General features: G+C 49.2%; 3 protein-coding genes across 13 annotated transcripts in view; 2 read left to right on the top strand and 1 right to left on the bottom strand.

Moving 5' to 3' along the window:
* PRDX1 (peroxiredoxin 1) overlaps positions 1–693 on the top strand; it is a 12,483-nt gene extending 11,790 nt beyond the window's left edge. The window contains exon 6 of the mRNA XM_006117318.4: positions 262–693. Coding sequence (XP_006117380.2) covers positions 262–347 — 86 coding nt within the window. The 3' untranslated portion in view covers positions 348–693. The remainder of the gene's footprint in view (positions 1–261) is intronic.
* The window catches only part of MMACHC (metabolism of cobalamin associated C), a 21,749-nt gene extending 2,706 nt beyond the window's left edge, over positions 1–19,043 (bottom strand). The window contains exons 1-4 of one of the 4 annotated variants that reach the window (XR_012905826.1): positions 18,620–19,043; positions 14,209–14,403; positions 11,703–11,855; positions 10,064–10,458 (exon numbers count right to left, since the gene is read on the bottom strand). Coding sequence is in view for 3 of the 4 variants with exons in the window: in XM_075935877.1 (XP_075791992.1) it covers positions 10,147–10,458; positions 11,703–11,855; positions 14,209–14,403; positions 18,620–18,907 (948 nt within the window). In the remaining variant the exon portion in view is untranslated. Of the gene's footprint in view, positions 1–9,749; positions 10,459–11,702; positions 11,856–14,208; positions 14,404–15,452; positions 15,584–18,619 lie in introns of those variants that run through there. The other 3 variants (XM_075935877.1, XM_075935878.1, XM_025181783.2) reach the window with 3 other exon arrangements.
* The window catches only part of LOC102453128 (uncharacterized), a 23,365-nt gene continuing 13,862 nt past the window's right edge, over positions 15,666–25,168 (top strand). For 2 of the 8 annotated variants that reach the window (XM_075935875.1, XM_075935872.1), the window contains exons 1-3: positions 18,973–19,109; positions 22,187–22,370; positions 24,447–24,480. In XM_075935875.1, the coding sequence (XP_075791990.1) occupies positions 22,305–22,370; positions 24,447–24,480 (100 nt within the window). In that variant the 5' untranslated portion in view covers positions 18,973–19,109; positions 22,187–22,304. Of the gene's footprint in view, positions 15,803–18,972; positions 19,110–19,136; positions 19,208–22,186; positions 22,371–24,446; positions 24,481–25,168 lie in introns of those variants that run through there. The other 6 variants (XM_006117316.4, XM_025181781.2, XM_075935874.1 and 3 more) reach the window with 6 other exon arrangements.

The following is a 25,168-nucleotide window of genomic DNA, read 5'->3' as shown; positions in this document are numbered from 1 at the left end:
GCAAATAGCTATAAACGCATTCAAAAGTTAGGAAATGTCAGAATTAAGGTTGTCCATAGCTTCCTTGGGCACTGATAACTGAAGTACAAAATAGAAGTAAATTAAATCAAACAAAGGTGAATAGGAGTGACAGTTGCTTATTGCTGTAATCATATTGTGTATTTGTAGTGTTCATGTGAAATGCTGGCGCACACTGTTCTCTGGGGGGGGACGGACAAAAAAAACCTGTCTTACAGAAACTTCTAATAACTTGTCTTTCAGTTTGCCCAGCTGGCTGGAAACCTGGGAGTGAAACAATCAAACCTGATGTTCAGAAGAGCAAAGAATTCTTCTCAAAGCAGAAGTAAATTTGTACTGTCTGTGCTCTACTGTGTTAATCTGAGGATAGTCGTGTCTGAATCCTGGATAAGAACAGTGTCAAGTGTGTTTTGTATTTTTTTGGTTAACTTTCTGGCTATTTAAAGATTGTATACTGTAAGTTAGGAGAAATCTTGTCAAATAGCTGACTTGGTGTCAACCATCCTCTGTACTAGTTTTACTGACCAGTACTTTCATATGAATCCTACTGATCAAACACTTGTGCACCACGCCCTTTTGACTTCAGTGACTATGGCAGTGTAAGCAGTTGGGTCAGTGTTGCAAATAGAACAGCTGTCTGACATTTTGCAGCGTTATTAAACTCGTGGAAATAAATAGTGTATTGTTTTCTCTACACTTCAGCAGTGACTGAGGGATGTGAAGTAACTCTGGAACATAACCTTAGGTTTGGTCAATAGTGCAAGTGATGAGACTCTTTTAAATTAAATTTGTCTCTGTTCCAATCCCTGGTTTCCCCACTTCGGGCTCATCTCATTCTTTAAACCTATTGAGCCCTTTCTTAAGTTTCATTTTGGTTCCCTTGCACAGTCAAGTCTAAGTCAAGTAAGCACATTTTCCCCTTGAGTCAGAATAGTTAACTTCTTAATGTATTTGTAGACAAGACTGTTTCTGGTATTCATGAGAAGATCCTGGTATACATGAGGAGATCACTTCTTGACTGCAGTGTCTGGGAGGGGAGTGGGGATATGCATAATGTAACAATCCATATATTTGTCCACACGGATTTCATTTAGTCATTGACAAGGAATTGGTTTTTAGATATGGGTATAAGATTCTTACTAAAATCATCTGATGTGGAAAAAATTACTAACCCTACCTTTTTTGTTAATGGATCTTGTGAAAGTTGACTCAGCTCTACTGAGCTGCCCGACAATTTGGAAATTTGCAGGGTCTGCTGCTCTTTGAGGAATGTCCCTGATGAATACTAGTGTAATGAGCTCTAATGCCTAGACATAAACATGTTCATTCTACAGTAGGATGATAGCCACATTACTATGTACATATCACTGACCATTAATTTCAAGGTGTCAATCCAGCTGTCTTCAAATAGCTTTCTCCAAGTGTAACTGTACATGTTTCAGATGTTTTTACTGTATCAAAGCAAAGAGATTCTTCTGCGCAGGTGGAATGCTGAAATGCCTATGGGCAGAACCTTGGGATAAGTTATGAAAGAAACAGAGCAGAGCAAAGCCACAGAGCACGCGCCGCTGCCCGCATGTTCCGCCGCTTTGCTTCCTCTCCCTGGTCTGCTGGAGACCAGGGAGAGGGAGGGCCCCGTTCGTAACTGCGGAGCCGACGTAAGGCGTAACTCGGGGACTGCCTGTATTATCAGCCGATTTGTTGTTTGTTTTTCCTGTTACAGACTGGTTTGGCTGTCCCTTTGAAACATATCTACCAATAGCCTCTTCCCCTCCCCCCTTCCCTTATTTATTTTTGGTTCTGGACTTCCAACACTCCAGTCATCTGAAGAAGTGGACTGTGCCCATGAAAGCTCATGATACCATCTACATGTTTTGTTGGTCTTTAAAGTGTTACTAGCCTATTTGTTGTTTTTCCTGTTACAGACTCTCGGCAACCCCTCTGATACTTCATAAAGGCTCACTCCTGCAAGCCAAATAAACCCATGTGCCCTGTTACAATCTTCAGCAATACAGTAATGAGATATTTCTAAAACAAATTTTAAACTAAGGTCCTGCAGACAACACAGTACATTCAGAAACAGAGGGGCTGGCAAATGCCTGTTTAATGGCTTCATTACTACTTGAATGGTTTTCACAGATTCTGTAATAAGTTTGGCAGGTTTTTCACTTTTAAGTTAACTAGATCCTCTCTGGAGGAAGCAAAGCCACAAAATATGGACAGGAATTGGTAGGTAGCTGGACACTAAGATCCAGTCGTGCCCTAAATCTTAGTGTCCTATCCAACTGTGTATGGATTAGGAGGGCTCTGCTGTTCATGCTCATACACCCTCTTATCCCATGACAACTTACTTTGCTTAAGAGCCTTTGTTTCCCACTCTGCCCTCTCAATCAGTCCCCTTGAGAATCTCTCCCTAAAGTGGAGAGCTGAGACAAGAGATCAGAAATAGTCTTCCCCCAGATATGTAACTGGACACTCTCATGCCTGCTAACGGGTTCCATTCCTCAATCTGATCCTAGGGTCTGCTTTTCAGGAGAGAGATAAGAGGAGTCCCTTAAGAATTTCTCCTTTCATAAGGACTACCTCCATACACGGCCTTGCCCTAGAGCAGTGGATCTCAATGAGGGGCACATGTACTCCTGGGAGTACTCAGCACTGTTCCCTCTACTCTTTTCCAGCCATATGTAGTTTTTTTTCCCAATCCATGTATAGAATAATTTTATGTGCACTGAGGCACAGGCAGTGGCAGGGTGTGTGTGTGCATGTAGCCGATAAGATTAACCGATAAGCCAAGGCTTATCAGTTAATTGTGTTGTGGACTACATGTTGCCATCCCTAATAAAAACTAGCAAAGTCAGTACAAACTGAACTTTTATACAGTGCCCCATTTATACTGCTCTATATACAGAATCTTAGAAGAATAATCAGGATATTTTGGCCAAATAAAATTTCCAACAAAGACCTATTGTCTCAGTGTAAACAAGAAGACATGGCCACTATAATTATGAAAAGACGCTGGCGATGGATAGGTCATGTGTTACGAAGAGAAGACGGATCTATTATGAAAATTGCACTCCACTGGAAACCAGATGGGAAGAGAAAGAGAGGAAGACCAAAACCAACCTGGCGCCGAACGGTAGAACAAGAATTAAAAGACCATCATCACACTCGGGGAACAATAGGCGCTTTGGCCTGCAACCGACAGAAGTGGAAGGTCTTTGTTGCTGCCCTATGCGCTTGGCGTAACGGGCAGTAAGTAAGTATATACAGAACACCTGGTCATAACTCCATTTGGTCATACGTCGGAAATACCCTTATACGCACTGCCCATGCTGTTTGAAAAACTTGGCGTACGTGGTTTTCAACTTGAAAATATTATAATGGGGTTAATGGGAGGTTGGGCGTAAGTCGGTGTGTTCATAAGTGGGGGAGTGGCTGTACAATGACATGGAAGTACAGTATATCTCAGTTGAGTTATAATTCTATGGTTAAAAATGCAATCCTATGCAACTTTTCAGGCATAGTGTGCTGGGCCACTTTGGCATGTTATGTCTGTGAGTAGTTTTGAAGTGAGGTGAAACTTGGGAGCGATGCAAGCCACAGCAGCATCCTGAAGGGTGCCAGCAGACTGGAAAGGTTGGCAAGCACAGCACTGGAGAGCAGAGGCGGGAGAAGGGCTTTAGGTTCAGGGAAAGGCTTTCAGGCGCCTCCTCTTCCCGCTTAGGAGCCGAGAACATCTCGGTCCCCAGCTGTTCGGCTAACTAAAGGGTTATTTTTTAATTAATCGTGCTTGCAAATCTCAGGGTTGGTTTGTTTTCTTAACGGGAAATTGCAGGGGGTGCATGGGCTCCAGTAGCAGAGGTTCTGCCTCCCTGCACTCCTCCCCTCACGCTGCGAGAAGGGGGAAGAGCCCGCGCTGTTTCCCGCCTTTTCTCTGCGGCGCAAGCGCCTCTCAGTCCCCCCGGGTCAACAGCCGTTCAAGAGCCGTTGGGAGCGGCTCGCGGGCGCGCGCCCTGCAGCGCGCAGGGGAAGGAAGGGAAGCGCTGCGCCTCCCTCCTTGCTGCTCTGCAGCGCTGCTGAGCCTGGGTGCATGGCCCCCAGCAGAGTTGTGGGCTGGGCTCCCCCATACAGTCACTTTGCAAACCGCCCCGCCCAGCTGGGCTGTGTATGTTAATGAGCCATTTAACATTCAAATGGCACTGTGGGGGGGCAGTTTGTGTGGTTTCATTCGATTGCAATTTCACTCAGGTGCATTGGCATCCAGTTGCAACTTGCCACCCCCCTCCATTCAATCAAAACGTGAATTGCCCAATATTGGGGGAGGGGGCAGGATTTAATTCCATTTAAGTCTGGTTTTAGAGCTGCAGATTGCACTGATGCTCACATGAATGCTCGTTTTTTTTCTGGAGCTTCAGCGGGTAGCAGAGTTAGTCTGTTACAGAAAAAAAACCCAAATGGTCTGGTAGCACTTTATAGACTAAGAAAACATGTAGATGGGATCATGAGCTTTCCTGGGTACAGCCCACTTCTTCAGACGACCGGAGTTATGAGTAGGGGATATGAAAACTCAAAATAAATAGGAGAGGAGAAAGGAAGGGGGGAGAAAAAGAAAAAGGGAAAGGGGTGGAAGACAGAGCATCATTAAGTAACTGGAAAATGGGTACGGATTTGTTTTGATGAGGTTAAAAGGGTTTTTTTTTTAGTGACCGTGTTGTTTTGGGTGAAGTTGCTGTTGTTTTTTGAATGTCAAAACCTGTATTGAATGTCAGACATTACAATCCAGCAAATCTCAATTAAAAACTCCACTTCTAATTAAAAAAAACAACCACCCAAAACAGGTCAGCCCTAAACAACTCACATTCCCACAAGTGAAATTAAACCTGTATCAACATTGAAACAAAATATGCAATGTTCTAATTCTAATTTCTTGCCTGAAGCAGGAGGAAAAGTGTTTTGTAGTCCCAGTATGTGTAGTAGGTTTGTTATTTGAAGCAATGGGATGCACCTGGCACTTGGGAGCGTTTGGTGATGGTGAAATTTATGTTAGTCCTTAGACTGTTCCAGGAGGAGGTTGTTTCACATAGGGAGAGGGGAGTTCAAGCCCATGAGAAAGCAAAGACAAGCTTTTTACCCTTAGGCTATGTGTACACTACAAGGTTTTTGTGCAAAAACAAATCGGCAGAGCGTCCACACCTCAAGCGCGTTTTGCGCAAAAAATCCAAACCAAACCAGTACATTGACAGGACAGAGGGCTTTTGCCCGTATAGTTATTCCTCTCCCCATGAGGAATTAACTCCTTTTTGCGCTACAGCTCTTGTGCAAAAAGGCATGTGTGGATGCTCTGCAAGGGTTTCTTGGGCAAAAAGAGATGATCAGAAAAAGCACAGATGCTCTGGTAGCCATTCTAACGGCAATCAGAACTTTCTTGTGCAAGAGTATCCATGCAGTGTGGATGCTCTCTTGCGCAAAAGCACATAGCTTTTGAGGTGTGGACATGCTTTTGTGCAAGTTTTTGTGGAAGAGAACCACCGGAGAGTGTGTACTACTCCCTCAGCCTCTGAGGGTGGCCACTATGCCTTACTATACCCCTGAAAAACTGTTTTTGTTGTTGTTTTTTAAACTCTGTGCCTGTTATTGTTAGGGATGTGACTAGTCGACTAGTCGCTTGCTGGCTCTGTTACAGAGGTACCAAGGGGGGGTACCAAGAGCCGGTGCTGGGGGAAGCCAGCTTAAAAGATGGCTCCGCCCCAGCACCATCTACACAGAGGGCAGGGCAGGCAGAGGTGCAGCGGGGAACCCACGCTAGCGGGACTGAAGTGGTCCCGCTGGCATGGGGTTCCCACTTCCGTGCCTCTCCCTTTGAAATGTACATTTCAAAGGGAGAGGCTCAGCAGTGGGGGATCCCGCGCCTCTCCCTTTGAACTGTACAAAAGTCCTGGGCAGCTCTTGTACATTTCAAAGGCAGAGGCACAGTAGAGTGCCCCCCTTATTGACTTATCGAGTAGTCGATGGAAATTCCAATTAATCGACATTTAACATCCCTAGTTGTCATACCTTGCCTGCATTCCAACTCCTTTCATCTTTCACATGCAAAAACTGTTTGCTTCAGATGTGTAAATATTTTCAGTGTGTTAAAATCACAATGGTCAGTTCTCGGTTAAGCATCTCAAGCTCCCCAACAAATTCACTATCATGTTGCTTACATCAAAGTACACTCAATACTCAGGACGACTATTTAGACATTTCTAAATTTCATTAACTTAAACAAAATATAGTGATAAATAAGTTACAAAAAGCAAAATACAGATGAATAGAATAGCATTAACATTTAATTAGTTATATTCAACACAAAGTTTTCAACATGGGCAAAGGGATAACAACTCGATCAATAAACCAAAGCCTGATCACAAAGTGGTAAATTTATCTAAATCCGTTGTATATTATTCCAGTTGAGTGGTCTGAATTAGTAACGGCTCTTTAATATGAGCCATTATTACCATTATATTTCAGTTTTATGGCAATCAACAAATAGAAGGAGCATTTGTAACAGTTCAATCAGAAGTAACTCCGAAGTAAAAAATGTAGAATTTAAATAAATACTCATAATCCCACGACCACACGATTAGTAACAGTCAAATTGCTCTCTGACATATGCAAATATATATTAATATAACTATAACCTCAAATATGCAGAATGATTCCAAGGTGCTTCTAGTGTCTCCTGAAGCTCACCAGAAAGAATATCTAGAATTATTTTGTAACAGTCAACTACAGCCACTAAACCTGTCCTTGTTTTTCTTGTGGAGAATCAATGAAGGGCCTAAGGCAGAAGACAAGGCAAACAATAGTTTGTGATCTCGGCCTACACCAAGTATGCAAAAAACTGACCAAGAACTTATTTGCAATTCCAATCTTAAGCACTATGAACTTAAAAGAAATTAGTGTTATAATAAATGCCCGTAAAGCAAATTATATTAACAGCATTCACTTACGGGCTCTGCTAAACTATGTGCTTCAGTATGTTACTGTCTCAAATGTTACTTGAGGTGAGTATCATTTCAACAATTAGTGTTAATCTTCATTACTGAAGATTAATGGTCATCTTGGGAACGACTTGGGATGTTTCCCAAATGAATGGCTGGGGAAGACAGGTATAGGAAGGTAAAGTGATTTGTCTTGTGCAAGAAAGCTGATGGCAGAACACTGTGATTAGAACTTGGGAGTCCCTGTCTCCCACCCCCAGACTTTGTCCACCTGGGCTGTTCAACCTGAGCCCTGAAATTGGCAGGGCTCCTCATTATGACTATGCCTTTGACACACACTTGAATCTAATCCTCCTCTTCAATATGAGTAAGGATTTGATTTGTAACCAGGTGACTGTAGGCAAAGCTCACAATCACTGAACTAAAATGACTGATAAAGCAGACACTGCTGGGAAGTAGAAGGATCCAACTCTTCTAGGCTGCGTGAAGAAGGGCAGAGAAGCATTGAAGCGTCTAGCACTGCCATGAGAGGACCTAGGGTGAGCAGAAGATCCTGACTGTGGATGTTAAGTAGCAAGTAAATGGCTAATCATGTAATCAATACAATTTGTATCAACTACACGATTAGTTGATAAGGGGAGGTGCTCTGTCCCAGCTCACACCAGGTCCAGGAGCTATCCCTACTGCAGCTCTGCAGTTTAAATGTAGTAGGAGCCAGGCGCACAGGCAGCCCAGCTCCTACTACATTTAAACTATAGAGCTACACCAGGGGTAGGTCTTGGACCCAATGCAAGTTGGGACTGAGCAGTCCGAACTCGCGTCGGGTCCGGGACTGCTGCAGCTCTGCATTTTAAGTTGGCTCCCCACCAGCACTGGCTCCTGCTCCTCCCCTTGCTGCCTCTGTATCAGAGGTAGCAAGGGGGGGGAGGGTAAACAAGTAGTCGAGTAGTGAACTCAACTAGTTGCTTATATCCCTAATCCTGACAGAATACATTAAATATCGGCTGTGCATGACCTGGGTGGAAGGCCTCAGAAAGAAGAGTAACACAGAAGCAAGATGAGCTGGAAAGACAGAGAACTTTCTGATCCAAGCAACCTAGCAGGTGAGCATGCTGACTGCTCTATTTAGAATAAAACTCATTCTGATCTATGACAAAGTTTTCTACTGAGGACAACTTAGGCCTTGGGCTCCAAACAGTAAGCAGTACAGAACTACAGAACAAATTACAAACTAGGGGCTTGACTCTGCAAGGTGTAGGTTACTTCCATGTTCCTTCTTACGTCAACAAAAGGCGAAGGTGGTCAGCACACCTTGAAGGATTGAGCCCAAGAAGTTAGCCTTTCAAGTTGCATCATTAATTGTGAATTTACCATACAAGATTCTGGCCTCATAAATGATTTCTAGCTAAATCAGTCCCTGAAAGACATCTTACCTAGTGATCCAAGTCATTGGTGAACATTGTCAGTCCACCAAAAGCCCAGCCCCCCAGAGCCAACCCTAACTCCTAGAGCCCCCCACCCCTCCACTGCCAGGCACTGACCCAAGTCCCCTACAGCCAACCCACCCTGTGCTTGCCTCCCATCCTCAGAGTCCCCCAGTGCCAGCCCCCCATCCCAAACATCTCAGTGCCAGCCCCCATCCCTTAAAGCCCCCCCCACCAGGCCCCCAGTGCCAGTCTCCTGTTTCTAGAGCCCCACTGCAACCAATCCCCGCCTAGAATCTCCCCCAGTGCCAGTCCCCAATATTAGCCCCATCCCCAGAGCCCTCCAGTGCCAGCCCTGCCCCAATAGCCCCCCACTGCTAGCTCAGCCTCAAGAGCACCCCAGCACTAGCCCTGCTCCTGAAGTCCCCAGTGCCTCCCCCCCCCACCTAGCTCTGCAGAAGAGCAGTTTGCTGCGTGGCGGGGGGGGGCCACACAGCGCAGGGTCCCCTCCCAGCGGCGGAAAAGCGCTTCCCAGCACGGCAGGAGGGTTGTGCGGAGCAGCTCTGTATGGCCCTCTCACCGTGTAGCGAAGCGCTCTTCCATGGCTGGAAGGAGACCCTGCTCCTGCCTGGTGCCGGTTGACTGAGAGGCAGGGCAGATCATGCCTTTCCTAACAGCTAGGGGGAGAGCAGTGTACCCCAGCCCCCAGAGCCTCCATGGTCCAGCAGCCAGAGGTCCACAGCCCAACAGCGGCCTGGTGGTTGGGAACTGCTGATCTAACACCTCTGATCACTGTAAGAGAAAGATCAGAGAAAATCAAAATCTCTCCTTTTCAGCAGGTTTACTCTACTTTTATCAGCACTTCACCTATGATCAGCTTTGCAGATTTACCTTCTCATTCACTTTTCCATCTCAGCTTTTTCCCCTCTCACACAATGTGGCAGTAGCAAAAACCTGAAAAGCTTGAACTTTAGCTTAACTTGATCTTGATTGAAAAGCCCATTCTGCACAGACACAGCACAATTGCTTTAGCATCATTTGACCGTGTCAAGTTACAGCTGAAACACGATCCGAACATCAGACTAAGCGTGTAGAACGGTCTACATCAGTGTTTAGTGTTTTGGTCTGTTTGTGATGGGGGGAGTGGCAGTAAGAGGGGTTTTCAATCAAGTTAAACCAGCTACTTTTCCTAGTTTGAGTGAAAGAGACTAGATTTGAAAATAAGTGTCTTTTAAAACATTCAATCCTCTGAGAGACTGCATCGCAGAATAAAGTGTTTGAAAAAGTCTGTCCTCTCAAAAAGGCAAGTGATTTCACATGTTGGTTGTAGACAATTCAGTAAATCCTTGTTATTAAATAGAATAATAATAACCTTTTTTTAAAAAGTAAGTCTGACTAGAACACAAATAATTAGTGTTTCTAAAAAGCAGACTGGATTTCCCAGCTTCAAGGAGAAATGGTAACATACAAGGAGCCAGAGGGATATATCCCTAATCAGCTATAACATGGAGCAGACTGTAACCATCTTTCTCTATAAATACGTGGCCAGACTACAAACCCCAGCATCTTGATCTATGAGGTAGGCTTATGGATTGAGATGGAGCATATGGAATCTGCCATCACTGAACCATCACATACCCCTTCATCACCGCTATGAAGGATGAGGGCATCTGTGAGCTGCCCTCTGTTCATTCCTTGCCCCATACTCAGAACCACATTACTCAGTAAAATGCACTTTTCTGGACAACTCCTTGCAGTTCTAGCAATTTGAATCTTTCCGCTGGAGGAGCTCCAAAGTAGGCTCTCTGCTCCTCTGAGTATCGTTCCTTCACTTCAATGATGTCCCTGTAGCTCCAGTCCCGCCAGTGGAAATTGAACTTCTCCAGCAGCTCTATTCGCTTCTCCTCTGAGGCCACACAATCAACAGGGGCAACTTGCTCCAGGAATGGCACCTGAACATCTGGGAATATGAGAAGACCTCGGATAGCAAACCAGCCTCCGTATTGGGGATGAATACAAACACCATAGATCTTCTGAAAAGAAAGAGAACTGGTATGAGAGTTGCTGTTTTATTTCCGGGGGTAGCCTGTCTCTAGCAGTGCCTAGTTTCTGGCACTTGGAGAGAACCTCTAATGCACACAACCAACTCATGAAGCTCAGTACGAGCAAGAAAGATGATTTTCCTCCTTATACTTGGAAGCATGCTAGATTTGATTCCCCTTATTTTGTTCATGCACATGCATGCGGACATAGCCCTCTGCTCACATCCTCCAAACATGATGTGCTGGAAAGTGGATCTTGTGAGCCTCTTGTCAGAATTCCAAAATAAAAAAATTGAAGACACTCAAGTAAAACTTGCACTAAGGATTGCAGGATTTAACCCAGATAAATGGAAAAGACCTATCTGGTTCTCTAATCCATCACTTCTGTCCTCCACCTGGATTTTTCCCTATGCCACATTTCCCTGTGCTTTTGTCTAATCTAGATTTAGATGTCCCAAGAAATTGGTCTTCCTCTTTTTCCCTTGGAAGTTAATAAATCTCATTAATCAGGACATTTCCCCTCCAATTTAGCCTACATTTTCCTCTACTCAATTTAATCTCTTCTCACCTAGTTATGCCCATTGTCCCACTCCAAAGAATTACCCAATTCCTTAGTAGACATATTTCAAATAACTATCATTTGCACGTCATCATCTCCCCGAAGAAGAAATCAGTGAGTCAATAGAAGTTTTACATTCATAGAATCATAGAATAATAGGACTGGAAGGGACCTCGAGAGGTCATCGAGTCCAGCCCCCCTCCCTCAAGGCAGGGCCAAGCTCCGTCTACACCATCCCTGACAGATGTCTATCTAACCTGTTCTTAAATATCTCCAGAGAGGGAGATTCCACCACCTCCCTTGGCAATTTATTCCAATATTTGACCACCCTGACAGTTAGGAATTTTTTCCTAATGTCCAATCTAAACCTCCCCTGCTGCACTTTAAGCCCATTACTCCTTGTCCTGTCCTCAGAAACCAAGAGGAACAAATTTTCTCCTTCCTCCTTGTGACACCCTTTTAGATATTTGAAAACCGCTCTCATGTCCCCCCTTAATCTTCTTTTTTCCAAACTAAACAAGCCCAGTTCATGAAGCCTGGCTTCATAGGTCATGTTCTCTAAACCTTTAATCATTCTTGTCGCTCTTCTCTGTACCCTTTCCAATTTCTCCACATCTTTCTTGAAGCACATTCTGTTGCTTCAGAGAGGTTCTTTGGGCTGTAGTTTGTATCTCACCTTTTCTCCCCAGGGATCACACTTCACATCCTTCCTCTGGTAGTAGTATGCTGCTCCGGCCACATGGGCAGCTGTTTGTGCCAGAAACTTGGGCTTCCTGTTTGGCAGGATCTCATAATCATAGATAACATCCATCCTCTGATCAGAAAGATTCTGGAGAAAGAAAAGTATCGACCCAGAATTACTGAAAAGCATGAATTTGAAGCACTCTCTCTCCCTTTCCGACCCTATAGTGACAAGTGCATTACTAATGAGTTTCATTCACTTATAAGTGAGTTAGTTCGTATGTCCCTCTCCTTGTCCCTTCCCAGAATAGAGCTCAGTACATCTAGTGGACACCAGAGAACTGGGAAACTTCTGACTGATTTTATTTTTTTAATAGAAACATAGAATCCTAGAACTGGAAGAGACCTCAGGAGGTCATCAAGTCCAGCCCCCTGCCCCCTTTTATGAAAAGTTATCTATGATTCAGTATCCCCTCTTACCTTGTATTGTAACCTACCAGGCATGGGATTAATAGCTTCTTTAAATCAGAACAAGCAATGCAGTAGCAGGTCAGACCTCACAAAAGCATGAACAAACTATCAGCCAGGTGAACTGAACTATCAACCTGTGAACTTGAACTATAGTGTAAGCATATGCAAAGATACTATTAGCTTTATAAATATGTACTTGTCTGAGCTGGGGGCATGGAAATGGCAGGAGTTTCTAATCTAGAGGAACTAAAATCACTGGAGGGCAATTAATGCAAATCCTTGGGCAAGTAAACAAATCTGGAGAGGCCGCCCTGGGGGAATGACATATCCTGGTATAAATGATTGAAGGTGGCTAGCAAACAAAGAAATGAGAATAGCTGTAACCAGCCTCTCAAGGGGAGTGGTCATTCTCACTACATCCAGGAACTGATAGGAGACAAGGGACAGAAAAAGTCTGAACTAAATACTTTGAAATCTACCAAGGTCTTATGTGGTAGACACCTGGTAAGTGTGCGTGTAAGCCATTACACATCTGTCCTGTTTTCTCTGTAAAGCTTTCTATGCTTTATTGCTGTTGTTCTGATCAAATACTCCGCTTTATTGAGGAGAGCTGGTCACTGATTAACACTGTCATTGCCCTCCAAGAATAGGTCTACAAGCTGCATTGAAGTCAGACTTGCTAAGCTGATCAGGGTGAATTGCAGGAAAAATAGAAATCTAAATCCCTGGGCTCACCTGAAATTAAGTTAGCTTCTGCAGCGGAAATGCTAGCATCCCAAAAATGGAGGATTAAGGTGACAAGGATTATAGAGTAAGACCTGCAGTCTTCCAGTACTGTATCACTGAATTACATTTAAAGATACTGATGAACAACCCCTGCAATATGATTAATTAGCGATATTTAGCAGGAAAGTTTTAAATTATTTTTGTAAATCTCCATCCTGAAATCTTCTGGCACTCCTTGATCTCTGAAGTCATAACGTGGGGTGTTGCCTATGTAGTTCTGAGGATTTACAATGTCTTGATTGGGGTGTGCAGTGGGTGTGGAAGTCGAAAGAAAGGCTCTGATGACCTCTGTCAGCAAGTTCCCTGCTGTATTTATGGAGGTATTTATTTATATACTTGCATGATATGTTCAGCAGGATGATCTCCACTAAGGGACTGTTCCAAAGCCCAGTGATGTCAGTGGCAAATTAGCCACAAGGGTCGTGGGGCCTGTGTCCCAGGGTGTTTGCCAATCAGAGTGGGTGGGTGGGCCCCCAAAAAACCAGCAGTTGAACCCCAGAATACTGGCCACCAGGCAGGCGGATGGGGAAACCCTCGTGCCCCAAACTGATTCCATGGCAGCAGCACCAGGCACGGGAAGCCCCCACTCCCTAATCCCCGATGGCAGCAGCACTGGGTGGGCAGGGGAAGACCCAAACCATGGGACAGGGGAAGCCACCCCCATGCCTTACAGCCTCCAATCCATCCCTGGCAGAAGCTATGACGAGTCAGGGGCCTGGAACTGGAGACGTTCTCACTCCCCGCTGCAGCCCGTGGGCTCTGGCACAGGGACAGTGCTCCTCTGGTTATGGGGCTGAAGTGGAGGCAAGGGGCAGAAAGGGGTGGCGGGGCTGCAGTGGGGTGTGAAATGGGGGAGACCCTGGGTGAAACAAGATCTGGCCCTGGGGAAGGGGCAGAAAGGGTGGGGCAGTGGGTAGAGTCACAGGTGAAAGGGGTGGAATGAGGGCAGGACTGCATGGAGAAGGGTGGTGGAGGGCCCTCTCCAAGATCTCGGACTCCTGCCTTGAGCTTTTTGAAGCTTCCACTCCTAACTCCTTCTGGTCCATTCCCTTCTGGTGGGGCAGACCCAGGCTGACCTTGTATGATCCAGTGAACAACCTTCAACCACACGGCTGCATCACCAGTCCCGCCCCTCCAACACCTGAACTCATCCAACAACAGCTTTTCTTTTCAATCCATGCCCATAGAGCACCATGTACATATAAAGATTACCACGATAACAGAGGCTGCATGCGAGTTCTTACCTCCTTCACAAGGGACAGATGATAAGAAACACATTGATCCACTGGGTCATTCATTTTTTTCAGCAGCTGTTTGTTCACGAAGGGTTTAAAGGCCTTGTCAAACATTGAAGGGGTGCTGAGGACAACGAATGCGAGCGTGTCCTCAGAGTACTGGAGGTGAAAGGATGGCTGAAGAACAGCATTGTACCACCCAACCTTCGGCAAATAAAGACAAACATCCCTTAGAGAAAAGACACCTCGATTTTATCCCACTGTGGCTGCGCAGAATTTCATAAAGATGAAAGAGACTGCTGCCCATCTTCATATGTACCATAGATGTGCAGAAGGCTAGATCCCAGAAGGCACTACCCCCCGTGCAAGTCAAGGAACGCTGCTGTGGAGAACATTTTTTTAGTCCAGGGTCACTGACCCACAGAAAAGTCAGTCAGGAGCCACACACAAGCTTGGGGAAAAACAAACAAAACAGAAGACCTCACTGATCTGGCCACCAACTGAAAAGCAAGGAGAAAAAAGGGACACTCACCAAGTCTGGATTAACTCTTCTAGGGGCGTAGGGCTAGTACATTTTGTGGGGCCCCCTAGACTCTGGGATGGGACCAAAATGAGGGATTCAGTGTGTGGGAGGGGACTGCTAGAGAACAGGCTGGTGGTGGGGGTGCAGGGTCTTGGTGGAAGGCAGGGTGCAGAGGTAGGCTGGGGGTGCGAAGTCCGGGGGTAAGGGGGAGGGGAGGAGGCACACAGGTCTCCTGTTGGTGCTCCCTGGGCCTGGTCTGGGGGAAAGTGGGGCCTCAAGCCAGTGTACTATAAGTGATGAGAAACTAACATAATAGGAGGCGGGATGGGGGCATTGCGGAGCATATTTCCTGGCACTTTTCCATTCATGTGTTGGAACCAAGCTATTCTGCGTAGACTCCACTGCCTCTCTGGAAGGAGTAGTGGATACTATCTGGGATTCTCTGATTGGTGTCCCCTCTGGATCCTTTCTTTGGACCCTCTGATCTGATTCCTGTTCTTGGATGGGTGTGGGGTTTTTTTGTGTTGTGTTGTGTTTTAGAGAGGTAGCTGTGTTAGTCTGTTTCAGCAAAAACAACATGGACTCTGGAGGCACTGAACTCCTTGTTTTTGTTGTATTTTGTTATTAGTCCCTCACTGTTTGGTTGCTCCTTGTCTTTTGCGGCCTCTCCTTTTTGTCAAGAATGGATTTTACAAGGATCAAATTAGTGTGCTCAGTCCCACACACTCACCCTGCCCCTTGTGATGTCATAAGAGCCATGGCAGACTGCTGGAAAGAAATCCATATTTCTGTTCAGTCACGTGAGAGGCCACATTCTTTTTCTTCTCCAGGCATAAACATTTATTTGTGAAGAAAAACGACATGATGCTCCCAACAGCCCAGTAATCCCTCAGCGGAACATTAGGTGCATCACACACATTATGACGCTCCCAGATTTCAAGAGTTACCTTCATGGCTGGATGTGTCATAATGCATCCCAGCTGACAGTATGAGAAATTAGGGAGCAGATCAAGCCAAGACAGCAGGGAGATGTGAGCAGGAGAAGAGAGACTCAGCCCCAGGAGTGCTGAACACAGCCAGGTAATAACTCAAAAAATCCTAGCCTAATCGATGAACAGCAGGCTATACAACTTGAATACACAAGGCACATTTATTCTCTCTTACAGGCCCCTATGATTTCATAAGTGTCTTGCAGTTTTGCCTCCTGGGAGATCTTAAAGGCCAATATTTACTGTCCCTTAATATGTTTTTTGGAGAACTATATTTTTAATATACTATGTGGAGTTTTTCATCAGGAAGCAATAGGGACCATCCCACATATAGACATCTTGTATGTTTGAGTTTTTACAATAATAATAAATTAAAACTGCATGATTAGCCATGCAGCATGCTTCTGTAGGCATCTAGGTTATAATCTGCAGATCATTACTCCTGGTTGCAGATGGAGGCATAGGAAAGGGTATATAATTTTCTGTCTAAGGAAGGTCTTCAAGTTCCCCAGAAAAATTGTGATAAGACCCCGTGCAATTCCTTGCATTGTCAGGCCCAGGACCTGCAAACATGAACTTTACAAGGAGCAGTCCCTTTGAACCTAGAGGTAGAGATAGAGACAGAAGAGCTATTTCTTCTGTTCAGTGCTAAAAACTTGGCGAGGCCATGGCAGCGCCATCTACTGTCTCTTAGTAGCTATGGCCCTGCACTAGTACTCCCATAGACAGGCTCGAATGCCCCCTAAAGCGAGCACAAATCTTTCTGTTGGCTTTCCTGAAAGCAGGACTGGGCCAGTGTTTAGTCAACTGAAGCCTGTGCAAGCTAAGAATGCAAAGGACCTTCTCAAGAGACACTCAGCACATTTTATGAGGTGCTCTCATATAGTAAACAACATACAAAGTTAATGAGAGTACAATCTCTAGCATGCATGAATTGCTTTACATGCTTCTGAGAGCTACACAAACATTAATACAACACCAAAGGAAGGGAAACAATTCCCATTCCCATTTCACAGTTAAGAAACTGAGGAAGTCAAGGGATGTCACCACATCATTAGAAAAAAAAAGCTTGATCTGAAGTGTACCTATCACCTCCTAGTCTTTGCTCAGTCCAGGAGGCCAAACTACCTAGTAGGGATGTGAAAGTGTAACCAAGAAAACGGTCTGAGCTTATCAGTTAACTTGTGTAGACAGCGCCAAACTGTAAAATGAGGCACTATTCCGACAAATCCCTTACCTAAAGGGATGCCGGAATAGCGCAAGCGCTATTTCAGGAAATAGCAGGTGCTTCTAAAGATGCGGTGTTGCTATTTCGGGATACTTCCCGTATCCTGAAAGAGTAATGTACTCTAGACGTACCCTATTATCTCTCCTAAAATATTAGTTTACAAAAGATTGGTTTCAGAAATGTATAGTTTCAAGGAGGAGATTTCTGATGAAGGCTTTCAAAATGTATGTTGGCCCATACTGAACTTGAAGATCAACATTCACTGACTCTGACAGCAAACCTTAGTTTCACCTTTGCCTAAGTTAATATTTAATTCTTGGGTCAATAACGATTTTACTTCTTATAGCGGTCAGTTTCTAGACTATTGTCAATATTTAACTTTCAAGTCATACAGTTTGATGTTAATCTCAACAGAAGTCAATTATCTGATTACTATCATTTTGTGTAGCTCATCTGTGAAGTTATATAATCCCTTCTCACACTTTCCTCCAGTTTTTATCTCCCATTCTTGCTATTCTCCAGCCAACTACTCTGAATTTTTCAGCTTCTAATTTCCCTGTTCCTTTCAACAAAATTACACATACTGCAGCATATATGGAGAACATTTTCCTACGTATTTAAAAAATTGCACATGGCCTCTCTCAAAAGTCTACCAGTATCAACTGCCACAAATAAAATACTGTCCCATGATGCACTACACAGAAAACAAGGCGGTTTTGGAAATAATCTGGAAGAGTGAAGATGCAACACACTTAGGAATTCTCAGACATCCTCCAGGGGACAGATTGTTGTTTATGGTAGGACTAATGGCACTGGGTGCAGCTTTCAAAAGGCACGTGGCTTCTCACAGAATCAGGCCCTTTAGAAAAAGGCATTCGTGCCAGTTTTAAAGCATACTAGGCACTTCACCTGCCAGCTAACATCAATAGTGGGATTAGATATAACGAGACAAAAATAATCAATGGGAACAAGTGAAGGAAAAACAAGCATCGATATGCTTTGAGCATTGGTCTGCTAAACCCAGGGTTGTGAGTTCAATCCTTGCAGAGGCCATTTGGGGCAAAAATCCATCAGGGATGGTACTTGGTCCTGCTGAGAAGGCAGGGGACTGGACTTGATGACCTTTCAAGGTCCCTTCCACTTCTAGGAGCTAGGCAATCTCCATTATAAGATATATGGGACAAACTCAGTGATGTCTGGTCAGCAAAATGCAGTTCAGGAAAAGGAGTTACAGACTGGTGAAGGTTTCTGGGTGAGAACCTACCACATCTTGCGGGTTGACGCGTCCCTGCAATGCTACCTTTTTGGCCGTGGTGAGGCAGGAACTGGGCCGTATCGTTTCCTGGCAGGGTCACAACATGCACTGGCGGATACAGCCTGCGGGGATGGGGTGTGGGTGGAACCACGTGTCCCACTGGTTCCCCCACCTCACCCCTCCAGGACACGGCCTCGTGTGGGGCGCCTGCAGGCAGCACCAGGTAGGAGCCCGGATCCACTGGGGCCCCCCCATGACACAACGTATCCGGCAACCGCTGCCCCCCCCTCCCCTCCTGGCTGGCAGGGTGATGTGATGTCACAGGGCGGGTGCGTGATGTCACAGCCCCGGTGTGATGTCACAGCCCACGAGGGGAGGAGTCTGGGGGTGGCCATAGCAGCCCCCCCCCCCCGCGGCCTATGTACCTTGAGGGGCGAAATCTCGAAGCCCAAGTCGCACAGGCAACCGCGGACCCGCCTCTCCAGCGCCGCCACGCTTAGCTCCATGAGGCCCATCGCGCGCGGCCTCACGGGAAATGTAGTCACTCGTCCGCCATGGCTGCGCGCGCGGAGTATCATGGGAAAGAGAACCCCCCCCCCCCACCTCGCGGCTGCACGCTGGGAACGCTGGGCCCTGTCCTCCCACCGCTCCCGCGACATGGCTGCGCGCGGTGTCTCATGGGAGGCGTAGTCCTCGCCGCCGCCACTGGCCATTGGCGCGGGGGCACGATGGGATGGCAGGCCGGCCTGCCCCTCCGCGTGCTGGGAAGTGTAGTCCTGAGGCCGTTGCTCTCTGCGCCAGGCCGCGCCGGCTGGACTCCATCCCCCAGCAGGCCCCGCGGGCGAGACGGCGCGGCGGCGGCTGCGCGCGTTTGAAACCCGCAGAGCGACAAAGGGGGCTGGAGCCGCGCGCCAGGTGCGGGAGCTTGGGGGGGGGCCTCTCCTCGCGCCGAGCCGGTATCGCCGCCGGCACCCCCCGGGCCGGGCCGGGCCTCGGCCCCACAGCGCTACCGGGTCCGCCCCGCACAGAGCTCCGCGCCCTGCCCCCCTCAGCCAGCCCCCCCCCCCGCCCTGTACCCGGCACCCCCCTCAGCCAGCCCCCCCGCCCTGTACCCGGCCCCCCCTCAGCCAGCCCCCCCCGCCCTGTACCCGGCCCCCCCTCAGCCAGCCCCCCCCGCCCTGTACCCGGCACCCCCCTCAGCCAGCCCCCCCGCCCTGTACCCGGCCCCCCCTCAGCCAGCCCCCCCCGCCCTGTACCCGGCACCCCCCCTCAGCCAGCCCCCCCGCCCTGTACCCGGCACCCCCCCTCAGCCAGCCCCCCCCGCCCTGTACCCGGCACCCCCCCTCAGCCAGCCCCCCCCGCCCTGTACCCGGCACCCCCCCTCAGCCAGCCCCCCCCGCCCTGTACCCGGCACCCCCCCTCAGCCAGCCCCCCCCGCCCTGTACCCGGCACCCCCCCTCAGCCAGCCCCCCCCCCCGCCCTGTACCCGGCCCCCCCCTCAGACAGCCCCCCCGCCCTGTACCCGGCCCCCCCCTCAGCCAGCCCCCCCGCCCTGTACCCGGCCCCCCCTCAGCCAGCCCCCCCGCCCTGTACCCGGCCCCCCCTCAGCCAGCCCCCCCCGCCCTGTACCCGGCCCCCCCTCAGCCAGCCCCCCCCGCCCTGTACCCGGCACCCCCCTCAGCCAGCCCCCCCGCCCTGTACCCGGCCCCCCCTCAGCCAGCCCCCCCCGCCCTGTACCCGGCACCCCCCCTCAGCCAGCCCCCCCGCCCTGTACCCGGCACCCCCCCTCAGCCAGCCCCCCCCGCCCTGTACCCGGCACCCCCCCTCAGCCAGCCCCCCCCGCCCTGTACCCGGCACCCCCCCTCAGCCAGCCCCCCCCGCCCTGTACCCGGCACCCCCCCTCAGCCAGCCCCCCCCCCCGCCCTGTACCCGGCCCCCCCCTCAGACAGCCCCCCCGCCCTGTACCCGGCCCCCCCCTCAGCCAGCCCCCCCGCCCTGTACCCGGCCCCCCCTCAGCCAGCCCCCCCGCCCTGTACCCGGCCCCCCCCCTCAGCCAGCCCCCCCGCCCTGTACCCGGCCCCCCCCTCAGCCAGCCCCCCCGCCCTGTACCCGGCCCCCCCCTCAGCCAGCCCCCCCGCCCTGTACCCGGCCCCCCCCCTCAGCCAGCCCCCCCGCCCTGTACCCGGCCCCCCCCCTCAGCCAGCCCCCCCGCCCTGTACCCGGCCCCCCCTCAGCCAGCCCCCCCGCCCTGTACCCGGCCCCCCCCCTCAGCCAGCCCCCCCGCCCTGTACCCGGCCCCCCCCCTCAGCCAGCCCCCCCGCCCTGTACCCGGCCCCCCCCCTCAGCCAGCCCCCCCGCCCTGTACCCGGCCCCCCCCTCAGCCAGCCCACCCGCCCTGTACCCGGCCCCCCCCCTCAGCCGGCCCCCCCCCGCCCTGTACCCGGCCCCCCCCCCTCAGCCGGCCCCCCCCCGCCCTGTACCCGGCCCCCCCCTCAGCCGGCCCCCCCCGCCCTGTACCCGCCCCCCCCCTCAGCCGGCCCCCCCCGCCCTGTACCCGCCCCCCCCTCAGCCGGCCCCCCCCGCCCTGTACCCGGCCCCCCCCTCAGCCGGCCCCCCCCGCCCTGTACCCGGCCCCCCCCTCAGCCAGCCCCCCCCCGCCCTGTACCCGGCCCCCCCCTCAGCCAGCCCCCCCCCGCCCTGTACCCGCCCCCCCCTCAGCCAGCCCCCCCCCGCCCTGTCCCGGCTCCCCCCTCAGCCAGCCCCCCCCGCCATGTACCCGGCCCTGGCCCCCCCCCTCAGCCAGCCCCCCCCGCCCTGTACCCGGCCCTGGCCCCCCCCTCAGCCAGCCCCCCCCGCCCTGTATCGGCCCCCCCCTCAGCCAGCCCCCCCGCCCTGTATCCGGCCCCCCCCCCTCAGCCAGCCCCCCTCGCCCTGTACCCGGCCCCCCACCTCAGCCAGCCCCCCCCGCCCTGTACCCGGCCCCCACCTCAGCCAGCCCCCCCCGCCCTGTACCCGGCCCTGGCCCCTCCCTCAGCCAGGCCCCCCCCGCCCTGTACCCCACCTCAGCCAGCCCCCCCCGCCTCGGCTCCCACTCAGCCAGCCCCCCCGCCCTGTACCCGCCCCCCCCTCAGCCAGCCCCCCCCTGCCCCGGCCCCCACTCAGCCAGCCACCCCGCCCTGTACCCTACCTCAGCCAGGCCCCCCTCTGCCCTGTACCCCACCTCTGCAGAGTCCCCCGCCCTGTATCCCAACACCATCCAGAATCCCTCATCCCACTCTTCTGCCACCCCCCCATTCTGATCCTCTGCCATGCTCCCACCTTGCTGCCTCAACAATACCTCCCCATAGCTCCTCTTTCCCCATCTGCCCGGGCCCCAACACCTCCCCAGGGACCTCCCCTCACCCTCTGCCATGCACCCCATCCCACCCCTCACCCTACCCATTCACCACACCCTACTGGCAGCCCCCCACCCCACAGTAGTACCTCTGCAGATCCTTCTGGAACCTTATGCTCTGTGGTGGGGAGGATGGGGATGGGAGATCTACCCCCCAACCCCAAATACCCTGAAACTGGCAGACTTCTGTTGTCTGTAGTGGTGCAGGTGGTGGGAGCCGTGGACTCCGCCGGCTCCTTCGAGGGCGGGGCATGACCCTGGCCTAGAGTCCACTTCATGCTCATACAAAGTGGATGGGGGAATATCTGCATCACTAGTGCTGTGGCAAGGTGCTGTGTTTTGCCCCAGGGGATGGTCCACATGGAAGTATGCTTCTGCTCTGGGGTCTGTACTGCTCTGTTATAGTACTGATGAGCCTCCAGCAGAAGGCCTACCTCATGAGATCCATTCTGGATGTGAATTTTGTAGGAATCTCAGAATTTGTGGACTCTACTTTGTCCTCGGTGTATGACCTCCCATTTATTTCTCTTGCCCATACATGTCTGTGATAGACGTATAGGTTTATGAAGAGAAAATCTCTTTGCTGCTGCTTTTGCAGGTGAATACAGCTATCTTCACCCCACTGGGCTCTGTTCCATCCCTCTGCTTTAGACCCAAAGGGCTGATTCTAAGGTGACTTTGGAATTGGTAAACACAAGCACCTGCCTACCAGACACATGAACTGGGACACACAACTCAACTCCATACTGACTGCAACTGACAGCAACGTGGCTAAAATAAAGGCAAGTTCAGATGCATTGTCATCTCTCAGTTGTTACTTAGACTCTCACTTCAAGAGAGTCCTGTTTAAACAAATGATGGATCCCTTGATTCCTTGAGCTATGACAGTAGCATTGCTGTAGGTGCAGTCACTAGATAGCTGCTTTGGCTGGTATTGTAACTGTTGCAGAGTTCCCTTCCTTAAAGGCTGATTGAATGTTTCATGCTGACAGCTGGATTCAGTTGATAAATGACTTTCACACAGGTCTTTCAGTGCTAGACTGGAGATATCAAGGTTCCAGAATCCCTAGAAGGGATGAAAATGGAAACACTTCTGCAAATAATTCAAGGATGTAAATAGCAGGGAGGGGGAATGAGTCTTTGGGATGATCAAAGGCTCTGTAAGAGAAAAGGGATGAAATGGGATACAGCATGGATAACATACAACTGAGAGGAAGCACCTAATCCCTATGTAATAGGCAGCTTCTAGAATTTGATAGGTGTCCACTGTTTGCTAACATAACAGTCTGGTTACTTTACCAAAATAAAATCTACTTCCCTGTTTACTGCAGATACATATGGAAATTATGTTCTCAGGGTCTTCAGTGAAGTGAGATTCTCTTTTCTTCCCCAAGAAAGTTGAATCCTTTGTTGAGAGGCATTATTCTATCAACTCTGCAGAACCTTTGTTACACAACAATTCAGAGGAAGGGGCGTGCTGTTCTGGATTAGATGCAAGTGGCCTTGCTGCAATCTTTGCCCTGTAAGAGCAGGGATTGACATGGCAAGGGAGTCAGTTTGTGGATAGTATGAAGTGCAGCTCTGAGCTGTATTATTTTATTGTTAGAACCAGGGGAGAGGGCTGTGCGATAGGAAAGGCAAGCAGTAACATTAGGAGTCTAGTGCTTAGGAGTCTAGTGCTTAGCATGGGGGAACTGTGCTTTGGGATTGCTGAGTTTCATTCCCATCTTTGCCCCTATTTCCTGTTTGGATGAATATCTGAACTATTTTTTTCCTCCATTCTCACCCATCTATGAAATGGAAGTTTATGGGCTATAGAGGGTGCTAGAGGTACACATATTGTTTTAAAACTACCGGGCTGTGTCTAGACTGGCATGATTTTCCGGAAATGCTTTTAACGGAAGAGTTTTCCGTTAAAAGCATTTTCGGAAAAGAGTGTCTAGATTGGCACGGACGCTTTTCCGCAAAAGCACTTTTTGCAAAAAAGCGTCCGTGCCAATCTAGACGCGCTTTTCCGCAAAAAAGCTCCGATCGCCATTTTTGCGATCGGGGCTTTTTTGCGGAAAACAAATCTGAGCTGGCCCTTTTGCGCAAAAGTTTTGTGCAAAAGGACTTTTGCCTGAACAGGAGCAGCATAGTATTTCCGCAAGAAGCACTGATTTCTTACAGTAGGAAGTCAGTGCTTTTGCGGAAATTCAAGCGGCCAGTGTAGACAGCTGGCAAGTTTTTCCAGAAAAGCGGCCGATTTTCCGGAAAAACTGGCCAGTTTTGACACAGCCCTGGTGCTGCTCCTAAGTAGTCAGTCAAGGTGGAAGGGACCCACTTAACTCTGCAATTTTAGCCTTGCTAGAGATCATACAGAGCTTGAGGAATGCTGGTTACATTTTACCAAGCTTGATAATTATTCTGATGTACCTAATATGGTAATTGTCTCTCATACTTAAAAAAAGTATTTTCTGAACATTTTTCATAGATGTAAAAAGTCAGAAGGGGGACTGCTTTGATAATCTAGTTTGATTTCTTGTATAACACAGACCATAGGATAGCCCTGAATTCCTGTTTCAACTATTTTCCCCCCTGCATTTGCCCCACATACCTCACCCCGCTGCTTCCCTGTCCACTCCTCACTTAATCACTGCTGTGGCAACTTATTGAGGGGTCCCCATTGAGAACAAGAGGGAACTTCCTAATCTTTAATGTTAACACCCCATTCTGCTTTGATTTGAAGAAAGATCCTCTGTGAAAAGCAGTGAGAGGTACCCTACCATACCTTTGTGTGTGTGCAATTGATCCTTTGTGTGAACATGTGAGTGTTGGTGTCTTTACCATGTAATGTGGTTTCTCTTTCTCTTTTACAGCAGCGTCTGAGCACGACAAGCATCTCTTCCAAAGGTAATAACCTGTTTGTCTCAAGTATTTCCAAAAGCACTTGCTACTAGGGATGTGACTGGTTAATTGGCAAGAATCACCCTTACCAGGTGATGCTTACTGGTTCGGGTTAACCGGCAGCCCGGCCAGACTGGAGCAGCCCTCTGCCCAGCTCATGCCCCAGCTGGAGCAGTCCCCACCCATAGCAGGCCAGGCCCCGCCTGCCCCCTTTTAAGCAGTTAACCAGTTAAACATAACACTTAGTTGGTTATCTGATTAAATGGGATTTTATATCTCTACTTGCTACAGTAGCATTGAGGTTCTGTAGAAAAATCCATTGCATTGTACAATCATGTGTTGTTGCAATGTCTTGAAAGGATGATTAGACCTGTCTTTAGCTTGATTTTCTAAGAGCTGTAGGTGCCCTGGATTTAAAATCCAGGCAGCTTCTGTAACCTTGTAGCAAAGCAATGGCCATTTCAAGCCCCTGTTATTGGAGACTGGTTATCTGTACAGCAGTTCCAGAGTGGACAGACCTCCTTGTTCTCATGACTATCCATGTGATTGAGTAGTTCAAGCAGAGATAAGAAATAATCTAGTTTCTGCTTTTTACAACTGCAGTTTGGCCTTTCCAAGTTTCCTGTCTTGGGCACTAGCTGAGGCAAGTTTAATGCTGTGGCAGACAAGTCGATTCCCTTCCCTGCCCCCCTGA

The sequence above is a fragment of the Pelodiscus sinensis genome, chromosome 9 (assembly GCF_049634645.1).
Source record: "Pelodiscus sinensis isolate JC-2024 chromosome 9, ASM4963464v1, whole genome shotgun sequence".
NCBI classification, from domain to species: domain Eukaryota; kingdom Metazoa; phylum Chordata; order Testudines; family Trionychidae; genus Pelodiscus; species Pelodiscus sinensis.
This window is presented reverse-complemented; position numbering and strand designations above follow the sequence as displayed.